Genomic DNA, 20,949 nt, shown 5'->3' with positions numbered 1-20,949 from the left:
TTTATATGTGTACCACTGTTCAGATCTGTGCTAGCTCACCATGTGCTGATCATCTTTGAGCTAGATCCAAAAGTATTAAAAATTCTGTTTTTTGGGGGGTGTTATCCCATAAAATTGTCTCTAATGAAACAGTTACGACTGAAACATGTCATCATTATTTCGGTAGTGACAAAAGCAAACATAATCCTCATATTTGGGGGAAATAAACAAAATTTTAGTACTTTTTTTGTATGTTTTAGTAGTGTTTTGGTTTGTAAGTTAAAATTCTGTAATGTGATGTGGTCGCTACCAAAGCATTAGCGTCACTACTGAAAATGTGCTGTCACTCCCGAAACATGGGATGTTTTGTCAAAAATAAAGTATAGGCTACTGAATTATCAACTAAGATGTTATGATTGTTTTTGGTTTAATGTAGGTTTAAACTAATGAATCTTTAACTTTGAAATCAGTTTGATCAACTTTTTGTCTTTTACGAAGAAAAATTGGATCCAAAATACAACAAATCTCATAAATTAAATTTGAAATATTGTTAAAAATGTAGTTGCTATTGATTTACCTGATTTTTTTATAAATACAATATGAGAATTAACTGTACAATTACTAGAAATGGACACGAATCTTTTGAATCATTCAGATTAGTTCACTTGCCCCGATGGACTGAATCATTACGACACAAAGAGTCTTTCAAAACCGGGACCAAATTAAAGTCCTTTATTATAAAGTCCTTTATAAAAATGTTCAAATCGTTCTACGAATCTGCTAAAAGTCCACTTTCTTTTATCGTTCTGCACAAAAACGACTCGCGTGATGAGTCACTGAGCGAACAACATGCTTTTTGACCCTAAAGAAGATGAACTGATTTGTTCAGTGAAGGGGGCGTGTTCCTTCAGTAAGTCCAACAAATGAAATGCTGCTTCACGCAGCCCGCACTCGAATGCTATTGGCTCGTGTTGCAGTCCGTCAATAAAGGCAAGACAGCAGGCGTGCCATTTCAATGTGAATCGTTCTTTCGACGAGTCACTCACTTAAAAGATTTGTTCAAAAACACTTTTTGTGACATCAACACATTTTCCCCACTGATCCAAATTCATTAGGATCTGTGACAGTTGACATACATGTGTCGAGTCGCGGATAGGATGAGGCTCCGCCTGCTCAGCGGCGACTTCAGTTGAGACTCTATGTTGCCCTGCTAACGTTTATGTATTTTGTCGGCAGACTCGGTCAACTGACTCTGGTCAAGAGAATTTATGAATGGTCAAAGTCAACGTCGGGTAAGTCATGAAAAATTAATGTTAAAAGCTGTTTGACACTTTGCCATAGCAGTGGCTAGTATGCTAACAGTAAACAACTTGGCAGCGTTAACAGTTAACGTTAGTTGTTACTGGTTTCGCTATTGACTTCCTATCTCGTTACTGATTTTCATAGTTTTTGCATATTTTTCTTATTGTCAAGCCATTGTTAACTTCTATTTATACTGTTATATATTTATACTGGGATTCATTATTACACTGAAAAGCACAGTGAGCTCACATGATGAGCTACTTCTCTAATAGGCATTATCCATATGACTAATAAACCAAAATGTGGTTATTAACAAGCATGAAGTAAACTAGAAGTTGTCAGAGACTCGACAAACTTGTTTGAAAATGTCATAACGTCATAACCAGTGTGGTTATCTTGTTTTTCAGGTTTAAAGTTTGTTCCTAAGTGGAAGTGGTTGGTTGTATTCACAATGGGTAATTCAAGCGGGCACAACAACACTTTGAGTATCCCACCAGGAAAAGGACCCCACCAAGTGGGATGCACAGACTTGATGGTGGGCCACACAGTCCATGTAAGTGTGCATTTTAATTGTGTATGCTTAATTTGAAAAGCAGCAGGTTTACAAAATGTATTTGTATTTTTTTTAAGGGTACATTCTTGAGACTCTACTATCCGTGCCAAGCATCCGAGAATCCTCATCTGCCAGACTGGGTCCCGTGCAGGGAGTATTTCAACGGCCTCGCAGACTTTATGAAGATTAACAGAACACTGAGTGAAAAAATTTTCAACTACCTCTTTGGTAAGCATTTATGTTTATTGAGTGCTGTGCCCTTTGAAAATGTCAGTCAACCATGCCACTTCCTCAGCGTATCTGTCACTTCGAGATGTGGTTAAACATTGGTTTCCAGTGTTGTCATGCTATCGACATTTATGTGTGTTTGTTTGCATTAGGGTCTTGTAAAATCCCAGCTGCCTGGAATGCGTCGTTTAAACCGGATGGCAAATATCCTGTTATTATTTTCTCTCATGGGCTGGGAGCTTTCAGGTGTGGCTGCTTTGAAAATTCAGGCACAAACATGATCTCAATCTTTGATTCAGTGTTTTATAATGCCACTGCGTTTTTGTGTGTTGTACTTCCAGGACGTTGTATTCAGCCATATGTGTTGAACTGGCCTCACAGGGCTTCATTGTTGCAGCCGTGGAGCACAGGTGCCTGCTTTCAGTGGAATTTATTAGCTGTAAAGGCTTTTTGTCTTTGCAACTGGACCAGTATGTTGAGATAAGAGATAGCCACTAACCGCACACTGACATGATTACAACTGCTCTCCTTGACCTGCGCCGGTGAAAGGTTTTGTATGTTGTAATAGTCAAAGTGTGTGAGAAGAATGCAAACAATAGTATGAACTAGGTCATCACATTCTTAACAGTGTTTACTGTTAAACTGACACGTAACAGGACAGCAGAATTGGTTAAACACTGCCTTTCAGGTTTAAACATCAAAATGGGACAATGGAAATACTTCATAGTGTTGCAACTAATAAGTTTATAAGTAATAAGGTAACCAATTTTAAAAACTACAGTAATTACTATGGAACATTTTCACATTTCCGGGTACCGTTAAATCCTGTGTTAGCATGCTAATTTTGACAGCACTAATAAAAACTTTGGTACCAATTAAAAATGCGTCATCACAGTCTGTAAAAGGGATCCATATACTAGAAAACATTAAACATTAATTATCCTCACTCTTGTTCAAAATCCCAAGATCACCTTATGGTTACGAAATGAATGTTTCATTTAATGAAACCTATGACTGAGAATCACTAGGTGTGTGTTGTATTTTGCCTGGTGTATTTCTCATTCACTAAACTGTCTTTTTAATTTCAGGGATGAATCTGCCTCTGCAACTTTTTACTTCAAAGAAAATACTGAGCCAGGAACAAAAAAGCATCCATCATGTGACATAGCCAAGCCTGTGTCTGATAATCTGGAGGAAGTTTGGATGTACTACAGGCCATTGAAACCAGGCGAGAACGAGTTTCCTCTAAGAAACAAGCAAGTGAGAAAATCACCTTACTCATTACTCATCTGATACCAAAAACATAGTCTTTCTATTTGCAGGAGCTTTTATGATATTTGCAGCCAAACATTTTTGTGTTGTGTGTTGTTTTGCATTGAAAAGTGTTAGTGACAATACAATTACCTCTACATTTTTTGTGCATAATTTCTTTGCTAATGCACCTTTGAAGGAACTGTCTGTGTTTCATTTTCTGTGAAAAGGGATCCAAATTTTCTTTATGTTTCAGGTAAAGCAAAGAGCAGATGAATGCATCAGAGCCTTGGATCTTCTCTTTGACATCAATTCAGGAAAGTCTGTGGAGAACGTCTTACAGTGTGACTTTGATTTCTCAACAATGGAGGTGAATATTACAATTCGTTTAAACTCAATTAGTTTGAGATTAAACTGACTAACTCAATTAGTCTTCCTGAATTTCAGAACTCCATGGACTTGTGTAGAATAGCAATTATGGGACATTCCTTTGGAGGTGCGACTGTGATCGAAAGTTTGTGCAAGGATGTCAAATTCAAGTATGTTTTGAGCTGACTAGCATGTCCTATACATATTACGACAGGCTATGTGTTACAAGATCTTGTGGGTAGATAAACTTTTATCATGCTGTCTGAGAAACAGCTTTTTCAGTTAGTGTGGTTGGCCTTTATTTTATCCTTCATGCTGATGTCTGTGAAACCTCTGCAAATTTCCTGTTTTTTTTTTATCTTTTCATGCACTCTAAATGGCAAGAATAATTTAAGAAGAAAACATTAGCATTGAATTGCAGAGGTGATTTTCTTTTAGGAACAAATTAATCTAGCCAAGAAAAACACATTTACTTCGTAAACTAATTACAGTAGCATGTCGGTAGTGCCATGTAGTTTTCAAGAAGAGATTCATACACAAAATAATCAACTTTGCATCAATGTTGCTTTCTAGGTGTGGTGTTGCACTGGATACCTGGATGTTTCCTCTGGACGAGGAGATCTTCCCAGGAGTGAAGCAGCCAATCTTTTTTATTAACTCTGAAAAATTCCAGTGGATTGGGAATATCATCCGTATGAAGAAGCTGGATTCTGCCATCTTTCTTCGAAAAATGATAACAATCAAGTCAGTAATTCAAATTTTTTTAGTGTAGTTGTATTCAATCTGAAAAATGTGCTTTATTCAATTGTGCTGTACTGTGTTTTGACAGAGGGACGGTTCATCAGAGCTTTCCAGATTTCACATTTCTTACTGGGAACTGGCTTGGAAGGCTCATGAAGCTGAAAGGAGAGATCGATCCACACATAGCCTTGGATCTTTCCAACAAAGCAACTTTGGCTTTTCTTCAACGCCACTTAAGTGAGTTATTTACCCTTTTCAGTATGAATGGGTTTGCATGCTCCAGCTCACTTTTCCTTTTAAAATTATTGTTTTATTTGAATATGTATTACTACCTAAAAATTAAAAGAATTTATGATAATGAAAATAAAGTTGTAATGTTTCGAGAATAAAGTCAAATTGTTTAAAGAATAAGGTCAAAATTACAATTAAATCGTAGCAATAAAAGTTAAAATATTTAAAAGTATAGCCTGCGCATGCAAATGGCCCAGATTATTAGCGGAAATCATACCATGTGTTGTACTCGTCGGGAAAGTATGCTTGGAAATAATATTTCGCATCTTCAAATGCAATCATTAGGCTTATTTTAGTGCGCCAGCCACCCAGTAATAGCAATAAGCTTTGTGCTTTTGGTACTTTTAATATAAAACAAAGTCTTAGATTTCAAAATCTGTCAGTTTTACAAGAAATACAAACAATGTGTCTTGCAACAGTGTGTTTTTCACACTCTTTAATGCAGCAGAACAGATCGCTGTATTCATGTGAATCATTCGTCTTTTCAATTACGAGACATTAGTTTAATTAAACTATACTGTTTTCTAGGGGTGAGGGAAAAATTAATTTAAGCGATTCGCATCGATTCACAAATTTCAAAAAATGTTCTAGTTAATATAATAATAATAATAATAGTATTATGTTGTCAGAAAAAAACAGCAACAGCAATAGAGAAGGAAAAACAAATACATTCTGGCCCATTTTCAGCAAGGGCAAGTGTTTGGAAGAATATTATGTGCCCGACTAGTGAATCCGTAATCGGAAAGGCACTACGGAGCCACTAGACGGACATGGTTAGCCACGTGCTGTCAATTGCCTGTTACATTAGAGTACATAATATATACTTCACTTACCACGTAAACGGAGTAAGGAGAGATGGCGATGATAAGATGATGGCGAACGATTTGCAGATCCTGTGCACCACTGACAAATATCTAATCTTGTAAAATATGTGGTAAACAGGCCTACTGTCGCTCTGTGTGATTGCGAATCTTGAAAGTGAAAGTAAAATGCAGACGCACATTCAAATGTATTTTCAATGCCCTGCATATTAATAAAGGCTCCCCGATGACCGCAATTTATATACAGTATAATTATCCAACGATATAATTGCAAGAGAAAGCAGTGAAATATATTTTTACTCCCATCTCGTATTTAGCGGTTTCTTAGTACATGAGTCCTATTTGCAGAAAGGAATATGGTAAGATTCTGACACATCCCTAATAGGAAGTGTAAAATATTTTTGATTAATTAGGAAGTTAATAGTTAATAGGAAACATTGATTATTAGCCACACTGTAGACTGGTGTGTTTTTGTATTAAAATTACTGGGGCGTTTGATATCCAGTGTGCACAAAAGAATTGTGAATCGTGTTTGAAAATCGAAAAATCATGAATTGATTTTTCATCAAATCATGACCCCAAGAATCTACTTTAATCGAGTTGTGAGGTACCGAAAAGTTCCCACCCCTACTGTTTTCTTTGTGAAAATTTCACCTACTCTGCATGGCATCCAAACTTTCATTCCTCACATGTATTTACTTAAAAACAACAATAAAGCATTCTAAAGGTTGAAGTGGACTCAAGCTCGTTAACAAATTTTCTGAGGTATATAAGTGACTGTTCACAAGCTGTTTTATTCACGGTATAGTACAATAAATTATTAGAAATGATATTCAACGCCTTCTATTTACAAGTAATCACAATAATTTTGTGCTTTGTTGCTTTTAATATAACACAGCTCAGCTTTCATATTCTGTCAGGTTTATTACAAAATACAAATTGTGTTTTTCCTCTTTGTTTCAAGTTTATAGCATGATGTGTATATATATGTATATGTGTATACTTTTTACTTAGAAATGCATGATATAAACCCACAATTCTGACTTTTTCCATCAGAATTGAGTGATATAAACTCAATTATGAGTGTTGTTTTTTAGAATTGCGTGTTTGTATCTCACAATTCTGACTTATCTCACAATTGCGAGATATAAACGTGAAATTCGGAGCAAAAAATGGTCTGACTTGATTTTATTTTATAACTCAATTCTGAGGAAAAAAAGTTAGAATTGTGAGAGAAAAAGTCACAATTAGCTTTTTTAAAATGTTTTATTCAGTGGTGGAAACTGCTGCCATGTTACCTTTTAAAAGATTGCGGTCTGATTTTTTGTCTAGAAATTATTCAAGAAAGCAAGCATCTAATTCACTAACAGTTAAAGACATTTACAATGTTACTAAAAAAATCGGTTCAAATAAATAGTTCATTTAGACCTTTATCAAAGAATCATGAAAAAATCCACAAAAAATTCCAAAAAAAAAAAAAAATATTAGGCAGCACAACACAAGCGTTTTCAACACTTATAGTAAGTGTTTCTTAAGCACCAAATCAGCATATTAAAATGATGTCTGAAGGCTCATGTGACACTAAAGACTTGAGTAATGGCTGGAAAATTCAGCATTGCATCACAGAAAAAATAACATTTTAAAATACATGGGAAAACAAGTTATTTAAAATTCTAATAAATTTCACAATATTCGTTTTTTTTGTTTTTGACAATTATTGCAATAAAATATCCCCCCTAAAATACATCAGTACTGTATGTAATACTGTATACTTGCTTGTTTGCAATATCTAACATATCTCTTTAATCCCCAGATATGGACAGAGACTTTAATCAGTGGGATCCTTTAATTGAGGGAAAAGATGACAACTTGATTCCTGGAACCAATATTGTTATACCACAGTCATCTATTTAATCGAGTAACCTGAATGTGACCTGAATCAGTACAATCTTGAAAATGCATATGTAACAAATAGAGCCAGAACGCTACATGTTTGAGGAAGGGCCAGTCTATCATGATGCAAAATCTATTTTTGAAATTTCATAAAGGAGACTAAATTTTGACTGCTGTGTATGAGTACGATTGAATTTGCACTATGGATTAGAGGTCTCAAAGTCAACTCTTGGAGGGCTGCAGCTCTGCAGAATTTAGCTCCGCCAGCTCCAACTCACACCTGCTTAGAGTTTCTAGTAATCCTAAAGATCTTGATTAGGAGTGTTTGATTAGGGTTGGAGTAAAAGTGTGCAGAGCTATGGTCCTCCAGGAATTGAGTTTGAGATCACAGACGGTGATCTGATGTAAATTACATTTAGTATTTTTGATAAACATGGCAAAACTACATTCTATGCAGAATGACTTATGAAAGGTACCAGCCACATTTTTGCAAAACAGACAGTGCAATAGACTTTAACTTTTAACACTTCACCGTCCTTTGTGCCTTAATGTTTTTACAGTTATATAAAGTGGGTTTTTATATCAATGCAATGATTTTAATGAATTCTGTGACTGATGTAAAGGGGACAGTTAGCAACCATTTTCAAATCAAATACCGTACTGTGAAGCATATTTATCATAGCTTCCTTGTTTCACCCAAGTGATTTTAACACATGGAAAGTAAAAAGTAATGTTTTCTCTAAATCTGTAACTAGAACCTGTGATTTTCTGATTTGTAAGGCAATCAGTTTTTACACTACTAATCATCAGTAAAAAAAAATTAACTATTCTGTGGGTTTCAATATATATTGTTTCCAGTAAAGCCACAACAATGCACAAGTTTTTTATGTATATGAGACTTTGTTTAATAAACAATCTCACCTTTGGTATTTGTTTTTTTTTCCACATACAAAAAGTCTGAAAAGTATACTATTAAGAAATGTTCATCCAACATTGCTATACACAAAGGTTGCATATTTATTAAAGAAAATGTCACATAATACAACAAATTGCTTTTTCACCACAAATGTAAACATGTAAGAGCATCTGAACAAACAACAGACTCCCTGCATGAAGTATAATTTAGAAACATTGTTTCAAAATGCAATAAGGAATACAAAAAAAAGGCTGTGTAATAACTGAAAAACAAACATAACAGCCTTCATCTGCAATAAGAAATAACTGAACAGTAATGAAAGAAGAAAACTAAATTAAAGCTCTACTCTATGAACAAGCAGAAGTGCTTACTGTTGCTATTATACTGTTTATGGTATTAGGTAGACAAAACCACTTAATACATCAAGCTGTTGGCAACAAATGTGAACAAAACAAAACCAAACCAACAAAAAAAAGCACATTACATAAACTTGCCTCTTAGGACACATCAACCAGCTCCTGAGAGGTTTACAGTGTTTACATTAGTCAAGTTTGTGTTTTTCATTTTCACTCTCCGGCTCATATACTTCTGCCTCGGATTCTTGCAAAACACCAACAAAAATGACGTCATCGTCAGATGCGTCCTCAACCTTCAGGGTCAGATGAGTGACACGTGAATCCTCTGCGCTGGTGCAATCAGATGCATCTGACTTTTCTTGTATGCCTGTGAATCACACTGCCATCAGTTCTCACTTTAACCAGAAATTAATATTTCTAATAAAAACTGAAACTGTTAGTGATTCTTCCAAATATACTTACACTTAAATGACTTACATGAAGATTCTTCAGCATCAGTATAAATTTCCTTAGCCACTGCATCTCCCTGAAGCTGAGTAGTCAAAATAAAGAATATAAATACATGACATGTTTGTGGTTAAAGGAGTAGTTCACTTTCAGAACAAAAATGTACAGATAATGTACTCACACCCTTGTCATCCAAGATGTTCATGTCTGTCTTTCTTCAGGTCATAAGGAAATGTTTTTTGAGGAAAACATTTCAGGATTTCCCTCCATATAATGGACTTCTATGGTGCCCCTGAGCTGGAACTTACAAACTGCAGCTTCAAACGGCTCTAAACCATTACAGCCGAGGAAAGAAGGGTCTTATTCTAGCAAAACAATCGGTTATTTTCTTAAATAAAAAATTACAATTTATATACTTTTTAACCTCAAATGCTTGTCTTGTCTAGCTCTGTGTGTACTCTGTGTAGAGATTAAAAAGTATAAAAATTGTAAGTGTTTTTAGAAAATAACCGATCGTTTTGCTAGATAAGACCCTTCTTCTTTGTCTGGGATCATGTAGAGTCCTTTGAAGCTGCATTTAAACTGCATTTTGGAAGTTCAAACTTGGAGGCACCATAGAAGTCCATTATATGCAGAGAAATACGGAAATGTTTTCCTCAAAAAACATTTCTTTACGACTGAAGAAAGAGAAACATGAACATCTTGGATGACAAGGGGGTGAGTACATTATCTGTAATTTTTTGTTCCGAAAGTGAACTACTTTAATGAATCAAATAAATAACAATAAGCTTATAATACCGTGCCATCAGATGCCGTGTCAGACTCCGTTCCATCACTAGTAAGAACAATAAGATCTTCAGTAACGTCTGTGAAAGAAAAATACAAACAGATGCTGAACATCGATTCTGTATTTGTTTAAAATTGAAAGATTGAATAGGGAATGCAAACTAAACACACTATTGAACTCCTCAAGCAAGTCATCTGTTCGAAGTTCAGTCTCACACGCATCCTGCATTTGCAAAAACATGATATGAGAGGAATGTATATCTTTAGCCACTGGGTAGTGTTGGTCTTCACTCAAGATAAGAGAGAGAGAAAAGACAAAACACCTTATCATGGAGAGGCACATCAAGGAAATCCATCAGTAAATCCACACCGGTAGTGATCTGGGCAGCATCTTCTAAACGGTCACATTTTACAGATTACAAGAAAAACCAGTGTCAACTACTCTTTAATAAAGTTTATTAGAGCTCATTAAAGTATGAAGTGTAACCTCTTTGCTCTCCAGCTGAGGTGTTTAAATCCTCTTGGGGCTCATTGATTTCTACCGGTTCAGGCTGAGGTACAAAAAAAATTGAAGATGAGTGGGTTAATATGATTTAAGGATAAGTTCACTTCCAGAAAATTAAAAAAAAAAAATCCTGTTAACTTACTCACCCACATTTGATCCACGATGTTCATGTCTTTGTCTTCAGTTGCAAAGAAATGACGGTTTTGATAAAAAACATTCCAGGATTTTTCTCCATATAGTGGACTTCAATGGTGGCCAATGGGTTGAAGGTCCAAACTGCAGTTTCAATGCAGATTCAAATGGCTCTACATGATCCCAGCCGAGGAATAAGGATCATTTGATTAAAACGATAAAAAAAAAAAAACATACTTTAACCACAAATGCTTGTCTTGGACCAGCCTGACCTTACTATTATGTAGTCACTTCAGCGAAAGTACCGGCCCAGTGTTTACAGAGCGAACATGCAAATAGACAAATGCGCTTTACAAAGAAGGTAAAACAATGTGATTTGATTTTGAAGTTGGAGGACAAAATGAGATGGAGGTTTTGGTTTTACCGCACCTTTTTGAATTGAAGTACACAGACGAAGAACACTTTCTAACATGATTACATAACGCATGAAGCCACGCATCGCAAAGCTAGTGCAAGACGAGCACTTGTGGTTAAAAAGTTTATAAACTGTTCATTTTCTGAAGAGAGAGAGAAAAAAAAATCATTTCGCTAAATAAGACCCTTATTCCTCAGCTGGGATTGTGTAGAGCCCTTTGAAGCTGCAATTTAGACCTTGGCTCCTATTGATGTCCATTATATGGAGAAAAATCCTGGAATGTTTTCCTTAAAAACCTTAAAGACTTGAACATCTTGGATGACATTGGGGTAAGTAAATTATCAGTCATCAGTCAAATAAAAGTCATCTCAACAGTCTTACATCTCAATGTGTGTACTTACACTCAGTACTTGAACAAGATCATCCACTTGTGCACTTTTCCCTGATGCATCTTCCATTACAAAAAAAAGAAAAGAAAAAAAAACAGCCCTGTCATTTGCATTGAGGTCAAATCAGGACATTTGCTTGTTTGTATAACTCTGATGGAATTACACACTTCAGTTTTGTTTGAAAGATGATGTGCATGTAAACGTGGTAAATGAATTAGACAACCGCATATTACGCATGCAAAGACTTTATGTAAACTTGATATTTCATTCTATCTAAATTAAATATTCATTCAAATGCAGATTTAATAGATTTAAAATTGTTATTTCACACAAACAGACATTATACATTACAAATAGTACATTCGAAGAGCAGGTGTACTACGCACTATTTGAAATTGAGCTTTGTTGATTTACTTACTTATTAAAAGTATTGGGACCTCACTTACCCTCAGAATCTTCAACCAAAATTATGGAGCAAGACACACATCCCGTGGCTTGAAGCTGCAAGTGAACACATGTTGAGGCGCCACAGGCTATCCAAGTATTATCAATCAACTGTATTTGCTTTTGATTGGTACAACAGCATCACACTGTACCTGGTCTGCAGGTTCATCACCTGGATCCATTTGATCAATGGCTGTTTCTTCACCTTGACATATTAAAAATGCAATTTTGAACATTTTTCAATTATTTACATACTACTTCGCCATTATTTAATAACACCATAGTATATTTTAATGTGTATAAAGCATGTATAAAACATTTTTTCTACCCTAAGAGTATGTGATGCAGTAACTTTCTAAATGTATACAAACACTTACCATTTGGTTCCTCAGACTCTGAAGTGACAACAGTGGAATATTCTGAATCTTCCGCCTGATGTAATCAGAGATAGAATTGAATAGAACATTATTCTATGCCCAACTGCTGTAAACATTCTACTTACCACAGTTAAACATCCATTTACCTTTGAATGGCCATTCTTCACTGCAGTATGTTTCTCCTTGGTTACTTCATCTACAAAACGTTTGATATATTTAAGGATCTTAAATGGTTTATTTCAGATAAAAAAAGTTATCAGAAACAAAGAAAAAAAAACTAACATTCTAAGGCTAATTACTATTATTTTTTTGCATTAAGGCATTTGTAGAGAAAAATTACAATGAGTAGTATTGTATCGGATGCCCATTTTCCACAAGTTGTGTGGAAGTGGTGTGATTCTTTAGGGTCTTCATACTGTCAACATACTTTGGATAACATTAGTCCAACGGTAATAAAACAGCACCCTTTTTACCTTGTCAAAAACAGCTCTGCTCACAGTGACCTGTTTTGGTGCAGGTCTCTTTAAATGATAATGAGCTACTGCTCACCCCACCCCTCTCTTCTGTTTTTTTTGTGTATTTGGAGGTGCAAAAAAAAAAAAAAAGACCAAAAAAAAAAAACCTGCATCTTCAGCAGCTCTGACGTCGTGAGAAAGATGTTAATTTTTATATCCAATCACAAGCAGAGAAAATAGCAGACAACGTACAAATGTCTGGGGTGAAAAAATGCTAATACAAGAAGTCCATCAACGGTCGTGGGCAGGGCCTGAGAAATATGACATCATACTGCTCAGAAAATCAAAACAGCTTAATTTAGACCGTTTAGATTTTGGGGGGGATTAAAAACAAGGAGTGAATAGATTTCTATCATTGTAGGGTGGTTGTGTCCACACACTGTTAAGACATTTATATGCTAACACCATGTAAAAGTGAACTTTGTATCTAAAAAAATATAATACTTACCACTTGGAACTGCAGCTTCAATGCAGGAAGCCTACAATTAAAACACTGGATGAGTAAAAAATGGTTTGATTATAAACAAAAATACATTCAGCATTACACTACACACCTGCAATGGCTTGTCTGGCAGAATTTCAAAGATGTTGAGAGGATCTACTACCACCTCAGAATCATATTCCACAAGCAACACCTAAAAAAAAAAAAACAAGTGTTAAGTTAGACAAAACAAAAGCAGGTTTCTTTACCAGATAAACAACAAAGGCAGCTCTTAAAAAAAGTGTGAATGAGAAGAGAAATAAATACACACCAATGCAGCATCTTCTGAGCTTTTTAAAACTCTTGCTCTGCACCAGTTTCTTCTTACACGAGACCATATCACACATTCTGACCCAGCAGGCTTCTTCTCTGTTGCTCGCCTTAAAAAGCCCAAGTCTTTAAAAAATGTGAAAAAATTAGAGAAAAGAAGGTAGATCTCTGTCAGTCAACACTCCAGCTCTAAATGTTCTACTACAAAATGTAAGTCACATTCAGGCTTACCTGATTGAATGATCTCAGACGATGGTGACTCTGGTCTCTCAACAATGCGTAATTGAGAATCTGTGTTATTCATCAAGAAGCTATCTATATTCTCTGAGGTAACACTAGGTGTAGCTCCCTCAGAGTGCTGCGGCAAAACTACAGCAACAGGTGTTGGGTCTGCCTCTTCAGCAAAAGCATGCTGGTTTGTGTCTGATGGACTTGCTGAGACTGAATCATCTTCAATGACACATATGGTTTCAAGGTCCTCTTGTGCATCAGAGGGCACTATACTCGCTGTATCAGGCGAGGCATCATCTTCAGTAATCATCTCGAGTGCGTCATCCTGTGCTTCATTTCCAACTTTCGTACTTGTAAGTAAATCAAGCTGCTCTTGTTCAGAATTTTCCACCTCGAGAACTGATGCGCAGGTTTCATTGTCAACATGGTCAGTGTATGAATCATGTATAACTACTGAGTCAGTAGCCACAGAGGCATCGTCAGATATCAGATTTGCTCCACTTAGGAGTTCAACAGATGGAGTTTCAGAACTTTGACTTTTCCAAAAGCTTCTCATAGCATCATTGATAACAGCACCGTTGCAATCCAGCTTGACGAGGTTTGGCATTTCAGAGTTCCCCATTTTCTTAATGGTGATATTTAACAGCTTGTCATTAGCTAGCTCAAAGAAAGCATCATCTGCTTTTTCAGCCCAGAAACCCTCGGAAAGATCAAAACCGTCAAGCTGGCAGTCAAATGCCTGAGGGGGCACATCCGATAGCTCGGGTGGAAGTGCTTTAACGTCACCGATACTGACTTTTGCTTCATTTCCATAGTCAACAAAGGTAATGGAGAGTGTGTCAAGGTCCCTAGATGTAACTTTAGCTCGATACCACAAATTATCCTCAGTGAAAAGAGCAATGCAAGCACTTCCAACTGGCAGAGATTCCTCACTCAAAGTTTTTTTTGATGCATTGCCAGCACTCTGTAACGCATCCGAAATCTCTTGAAGTTTGTCCGATGCTGCATACTGGCACCAGAAGAGCTGGGGACTTTTTATGAATGAAGTGTATCCAGTGATCAGCTGACCAGCTGATATGTCAGGGTTCTTGTAATAGGTGCAGACCTTGATTTCAGATGTCTGCTTGACACCTGTGGTCGTAAGCTCAGCTGCTGATGTAGCATCATCGCTGAGGGTGGATCCCAGCACTACACCATTAACATCAAGTTTCACTTCCCAAACGTTCCCTGACATTTTCACAAATGTGCACATGACCTTTTCAATGTTTTGTTCAATTACTCGTTTGAAGTTGGGTGCAAGTTCTTGGTCCCCATCCTCAACATTCAGTTTATGTACAGAGCAGTGGATGCTGTACCTAGGAAGCGAAGCAAATGATTGATTGAGGCAACATATTTTTGAGGCAGGAATTGTAGCCGTGTTTCCGAAGTCAACAAATTCGACGTCGATTGTATCGCCAATGTTTTTCCTCACTGCTGCACGGTACCAAGACTTATCTTCAGGGAACATTGCACAAACCAAGTCTCCTTCACGAATATCACTGAGGTCGATGTTTGCGCACCTTGATTGGTCAACATTCAACTTCTCCACAAGTGAATAAATGTCATCCTCATCAGTTGCAAACTGAACAAAGAAGCTACAAGGGCTATTGCAATGAGAGATGAACACCTCAGCTTCTAGACCTGGTTTTATGACTTTCACTGGGAGCGCTGATTCGTTAAGAGCAGCCTGGGACTTGGGCTTAACAGCATCAGTTTTGTCAGATAGACAAGGGCGACGCACATCAGCTCTATCATTGGACTTCCTTTGTGGTTCTTGCTGTTTCTGGAAATTGCGCAATGTCCCAAAATCTCTTTCTGGTTCAAGCCCACCATTTGTTTGGAATCCCCACTTTCCCCGTAGCTGTTTTGATTCAGCATTACCTTGTTGTGCCACACAACTTTCACGGGATAGTGGAACTGGATCCATGAAATCTCGTTTTAGACCACTGGAGCTTTCCTTCATATGGGTTGCCCCACTTTGTGCACTTCTGTTCTTTGAACTATATCCTTTGAATGTGCTTGGCTCATTTCTACAGATTTCATTGTGAAACTTCTGTCTGATCAGTGCATTCACTTGAGTTTTTCCCTCATAAAGTTCCACCAAAAGCCTTCCACTTGGGTCTTTTGCCACGATCAAAGCAGTGAAACAATGACTGTCAGCATAATTCCGAAACCAGTTTCCTACTTCACATGGCACATCTTCAGGCATATCTGACAGCCCGCATTCAATTGCCTGCACTGGGACGGACATGATCTCTCCTGCTTCAATTGGAACTGGCAGCAAGTCTGATTTATTAACTTCCAAGGTGTCACCGTAATCCACAAAATTGACCACAACTGATGGTTTTGTAGACTTTATTTGGCCTCTGTACCAAAGTCCATCTGTGTATTTTGCAAAGCAAACTGTTCCAAAGGTCTGAGGACACTTGGTTGCCTCTAGCTGATGGCATAGGGAGTTGACCTTGCTCGAAAGTTTCTCAATCTCCTCTGAATTCCTGGCAAGATGGCAATAGAACTGAGTGACACTTTTCACACAGGTGACACTCACTTTCTCTTCACAACCAGTCTTGACTCCATGTGTGGAGTAATAGTATGTGTCCAGGCGAAAGGGTGGAAGAGGAGCTTTCTTAGAGGGTGCACGGTCAGCTAGACGTCTTTGGACAAGGAGATTGCAAATGCTTTGGAAAGGGGTCTCCAAGTCTACCACATTGAACACAACCTTCTGGGAGTCATACATGACAGCAAATATGGTGCATTTTAAGGGCACATTCATGGACGCTGCAGTGTTAACAAACTCTTGAAACTGCAATGTGGCTTCAGGGCTCCAGTCTAAAGCGGAGTGGGAAACTGGTTGGATCAGGTTGTACAAACTACATCGAAAGGCTTGTCCTTTCATCCTCAAGAAGGCCGAAGTGATCTTTCGAAGATCTTCAACAGCAACCTTCTTTGTCTGCCCGTAGTCGACGAACAAGACATCAACATGAGGCGTTTGGTGCTTTTGAATGACCAGGGCTCTGTACCATATCCCAGTTTCAGGATGACGGGCAACGCAAGCAGCTTCCAAAGGTGGCTGGAATTCGCTATGAGAATAGAAACGCTGAATGTCTTGCATTAGCACTTCTAAGCATGCTGCATTTCTGGCTTTTTGACACCAGAAGTCATTTGGACTCTCAATGTAGGAGACAGTTACCTCCAGAGAACTTCCAATGGGAAACAAGTATTCCTTGAAAGCAGATGTACTGTCCGTTAAGGCAGAAGAACCGGAAGGAGTTTGAGGCCGTGCTTCTGTCAAGAAAACTCCAGATCTTGTCGCTGAATTTTCCACAAAGCTCTTTTCGCTGTCTGCAAAATCTGCATTGCACAATAACTTGCTCACATCGTTTTCTCCATCTAAACTCGGATCCACTAACTGGACTATGTGAGTGTCTTGGTGCTTGTCTTGTACATGCAAATCAATTACTCTGTCTTCGACGAGTCTCGAAAAGAACAACGTAGCCCTCTCTTCCCAATGGTTCAGTTTGGATTTAATGCCATAGAGGGAGCACTTTACTGCCACAGCTGGAAGCTGCTGAAATCTCAGAGGCAACTGTCGGAGGTTGAAACAATCAACAAGTTCTGTGTTGCCATAGTCGAGGAAGTAAACTTCTGCTTTCTTCTCAATTACCTTATAAATAGCCGCTCTATAGAACACACCATCTTGGGCTTTAGCTGCACAGAGGAGACCAACAACAGGCTTTCTTACCAATCCTTCAGTGCTGGCTGGATCACTGTATAGATTTCCAAGGCCATTCATTAGTTGATTGAATTCATCAGCGTATTGCTGAGTTTGAACCCAAAACTTTCCAGGGCTCTCAACGTGCTGTACAACAGCCAAATGTGAAGTATTAGGTGTGAGACTTTCAGTGAAAAAGACTGGCTTGTTCCCTTTAAGGTCCGAGTAGGTTTCATCAATGTGTGTGGTCTTGGTTGTTTCCAGAATCTTGCTCTTCTGAGATGATGGGCTCTTCTGAACAGCAAAGTCTGTAAGGGTCATATCAGAAACCATTGAACATTTCTGTTTCAGTTCAAACAACTTGTTGATGTTTGTGTTCTCCTCTCCATAAAGCGTGACATAGTGGACACCTTCAGAAAGGCTTTGATACTGAAACTTGGCGATCACTGTGCGGTTGAGCAGGAGAGATTTCAGGTAATCGATCTGAGAGACTGTCCAACCAATACCTCTGTCGGCTATTCCATGAAGGGAGCACACGTACGTTACGACAGGCATCCTGAAGAACTCAGGGGCGAGTGGTCGGACATTCTCAACTTGTACAAATTGTTTCTTCCCATAATCCACCTGCAAAATCTCAACCACATTGTTGGCAGACATGACCTGCTGCAGCACAGAACGATACCACTTGCCATCATTTCCTCTTGATGCACACGGGCTGCCTAAATTCTCAGGTCTTGCAAAATTGCATCCAACTCTTCCCTCGTAATGCTGAGTTATCTGTTCTGTTAACTTCTTCAGCTCCTGAGAGAAAACCTTAAGCTGACAGAATATGCGAAATGGACTTGTTACTTCCGTGATCACAACAGTCTCAACAGTATCGGTTTGCAGCTCTGGGTACATGTAGGCCTGCTGCTTCTCTATTTGCTCAATGATCTCAACTGGTTTGGTCCTAATGGAAGAAATTCTCTGAGGTTCTCCAGTTCCTCTGCTGGCCTGCAAAGATCTGGAAACAAACTCCTTGAACTGATCACTGTACAACTTCTTTGCAAAGCCCATTTCAAACATCTGTCTGGACAGGCATGGAATGTCAAGTAGGAATGTTCGGTGAGGCACAAGAACATCTTGGACAGTGGCATTGACTCTTCGACCACAGAAGGTCTTCATGAACTCCAAGGCCATTGCTGACCATTTGTTTTCAGGGGACAGCGGCAGGACATTGGCAAGAACGCAGAATTCAACTTCAGGGGGAAGATAGAAAAAGTCACTTTTGCCCCATGCTAAAGTGTTTACAGTGGCACAGAGCGTTCTGCCTTCATCGATTAAAAACACGCTGTACTCATCAGTGTCTCTGGTCACTATACGTGCTCTGTACCATGTTTCATACACTCGGACGAGGCACAAGTCACCAGGGTTTCCATCTGTTTCACAAAAACCCTCTCTGGGGTATTGAATCTCCTTTTTCAATTGCTGATAAGCAAACTTTCGATCTTGATCAAAATTCCCCCAAAACTCTACCAGCACACATGCTGGGTTCAGGTGTACTCTGGTAATGAGTACAGGTACATTTGAACCCGTTGATGGAAGTCCCGGAATAGAACACATTGTGATTCTTTTCTGTCACCTTCGGTTGTCTAGGTGTATCTAGAAAGAGAGGGGAAGGTAAAAAGAAAAAGTAATACTTGTCCATAATCAGGGTCTACATGTTTGTTTTTTTTCTTTTGTAAATACACATTGACACTTTTTCCAACCAAATTATACATTTTTTTTGTGTGTGTGTGTGTTTTTGGGTACAACACTAGACAGGAAAATATCTAAGAAAAAAAAAAAAAAACACCCAATGTCAAAATTTTAGGCAAATTACACCACCAGTCAAAAGTTTTTAACAGTAAGACTTTTAATGTTTTTTTTAAAGAATTCTCTTCTCACCAAGCCTGTATTTATTTGATTCAAAATACAGCAAAAAAAGTAATATTGTGAAATATTTTTACTTTTAGAAAGAACTTCTTTCTATTTGAATACATTTTAAAATGTAATTAAAAAGCTTTTGGTACATTATATTCAAAAGCTTAGAGTCAGTATACTTTTTTGGGGGGTGGGTGAAACACTTATTTAGCAATTTTTTAAAATTAAAAAAAAAAAAATCAAAAGTAATGATAAAGACATTACGTTACAAAAGATTTCTATTTCAGATAAACACTGTTCTTCTAAACTTTCTATTCATCAAAGGAACCTGAAAACTATTCTACTCAGCTGTTTTCAGCATAATAATAACAATAATAATAATGTTTCTTGAGCAGCAAATCAGAATATTAGAAAGATTTCTGAAGGATCATGTGACTGGAGTAATGATGCTAAAACCTCAGCTTTGAAATCACAGGGATAAATTACATTTTAAAATATATTCAAATAGAAAGCAGTTACTTTAATAGTACGAATATTTTACTGTTTTGCCATGCTTTAGACCAAATAAATGTAGGCTTGGTGAGCAGAAGAGACTTCTTAAAAACAAAAGATTAAAAATCTTACCATTCAAAAACTTTTGATTGGGAGTGTATATGTATATAAGGAAGTATGCTTTAATACAACGCACTACAAATTTTACATAAATATTTTATACTGTACAACTTTTATCTTTTACAATGGGAGGAACATTTTAACTTATGAACAGTTAAAATGTTCCTCCCATTGTGCAAAAATGTGGAATATTCTGACTTTATCTACTGCTACCACCTCCACCCCAACACATCCCTGTATTCCATCCTATCACCTGTAGCACAACTGTACATACATATTTATTGTCAATTTTTACAAATTATTATTATTATTTTCTATTTTTATTTTTGGTCTATTTATGCTTACATGTGTGTATTTTTTTTCTGATTCTCTTATTTTTATTGTCTGTGCGTCTCTGTGTACTGGAAGCTAATAACACTGAAACAAATTCCTCGTATACGCAAGCATACTTGGCAATAAAGCTCTTTCTGATTCTGATTCTGATCTATGGACCATTGAACATGGAATGAAGACATTACCTAGTTATACCTAGTTTACCTCAACATACCAACTAAAGTATAAACGTTAACAGTACAAAAAAAAAAAAACACACACACAAGAGAGTGTAATTAGAAATTAGAAAATATGTTGGAGGCCGTCAAATGACTTTTCTCACAGGTGAGATCTGTGAGTTTACAGGCAACAGGTGCAACCTCTGATTGCCAACACATGAAATATACACATAGGATCATTAACTGTTATACAAAGATATATAGTTACTATAATTATGAATTGACTTACATATCAAATACACTGGTCCGTAAAATTAAAATGATAACCTTTACGTACGTCTGTAGCAGTTTTAACAAACCTTTCCCGAAATATTCCCGAAAATCACTTTAGATAACATAGCATCAACACAGTAACTGTATTTAGGCTCTTGCACAACAAAACGCAAACACGTTGACAAAACTTGTAACATTACATTCAATATTCAGCTTAGTAACGTTACT

General features: G+C 37.3%; 2 protein-coding genes across 2 annotated transcripts; one reads left to right on the top strand and one right to left on the bottom strand.

Annotated features, from left to right (window-relative positions):
* The first annotated feature begins 1,020 nt into the window (after positions 1-1,020).
* pla2g7 (phospholipase A2, group VII (platelet-activating factor acetylhydrolase, plasma)) lies at positions 1,021-8,302 on the top strand. The gene is made up of 11 exons (XM_073816760.1): positions 1,021-1,271; positions 1,689-1,834; positions 1,912-2,062; positions 2,215-2,308; positions 2,404-2,472; positions 3,151-3,322; positions 3,570-3,683; positions 3,761-3,852; positions 4,256-4,426; positions 4,512-4,660; positions 7,349-8,302. The coding sequence occupies exons 1-11, from the start codon at positions 1,199-1,201 to the stop codon at positions 7,447-7,449; spliced, it is 1,332 nt and encodes a 443-aa protein (XP_073672861.1). The 5' UTR covers positions 1,021-1,198; the 3' UTR covers positions 7,450-8,302.
* Positions 8,303-8,885: 583 nt separating this feature from the next.
* Positions 8,886-19,045, bottom strand: tdrd6a (tudor domain containing 6a). The gene is made up of 15 exons (XM_073852768.1): positions 13,693-19,045; positions 13,463-13,587; positions 13,265-13,345; positions 13,159-13,189; positions 12,342-12,391; positions 12,196-12,250; positions 11,971-12,023; positions 11,821-11,875; positions 10,585-10,616; positions 10,421-10,484; positions 10,257-10,324; positions 10,105-10,144; positions 9,946-10,013; positions 9,178-9,232; positions 8,886-9,067 (listed from the first exon to the last, which is right to left on the bottom strand). Exons 1-15 carry the CDS (start codon positions 19,043-19,045, stop codon positions 8,886-8,888), a joined length of 6,312 nt encoding a protein of 2,103 aa, XP_073708869.1.
* Between the last annotated feature and the right edge of the window lie 1,904 nt (positions 19,046-20,949).

The sequence above is a fragment of the Garra rufa genome, chromosome 13, assembly GCF_049309525.1.
Source record: "Garra rufa chromosome 13, GarRuf1.0, whole genome shotgun sequence".
Classification (NCBI taxonomy): domain Eukaryota; kingdom Metazoa; phylum Chordata; class Actinopteri; order Cypriniformes; family Cyprinidae; genus Garra; species Garra rufa.
The sequence above is the reverse complement of the archived record's forward strand: the minus strand, read 5'-3'. Positions and strand labels throughout refer to the sequence as shown.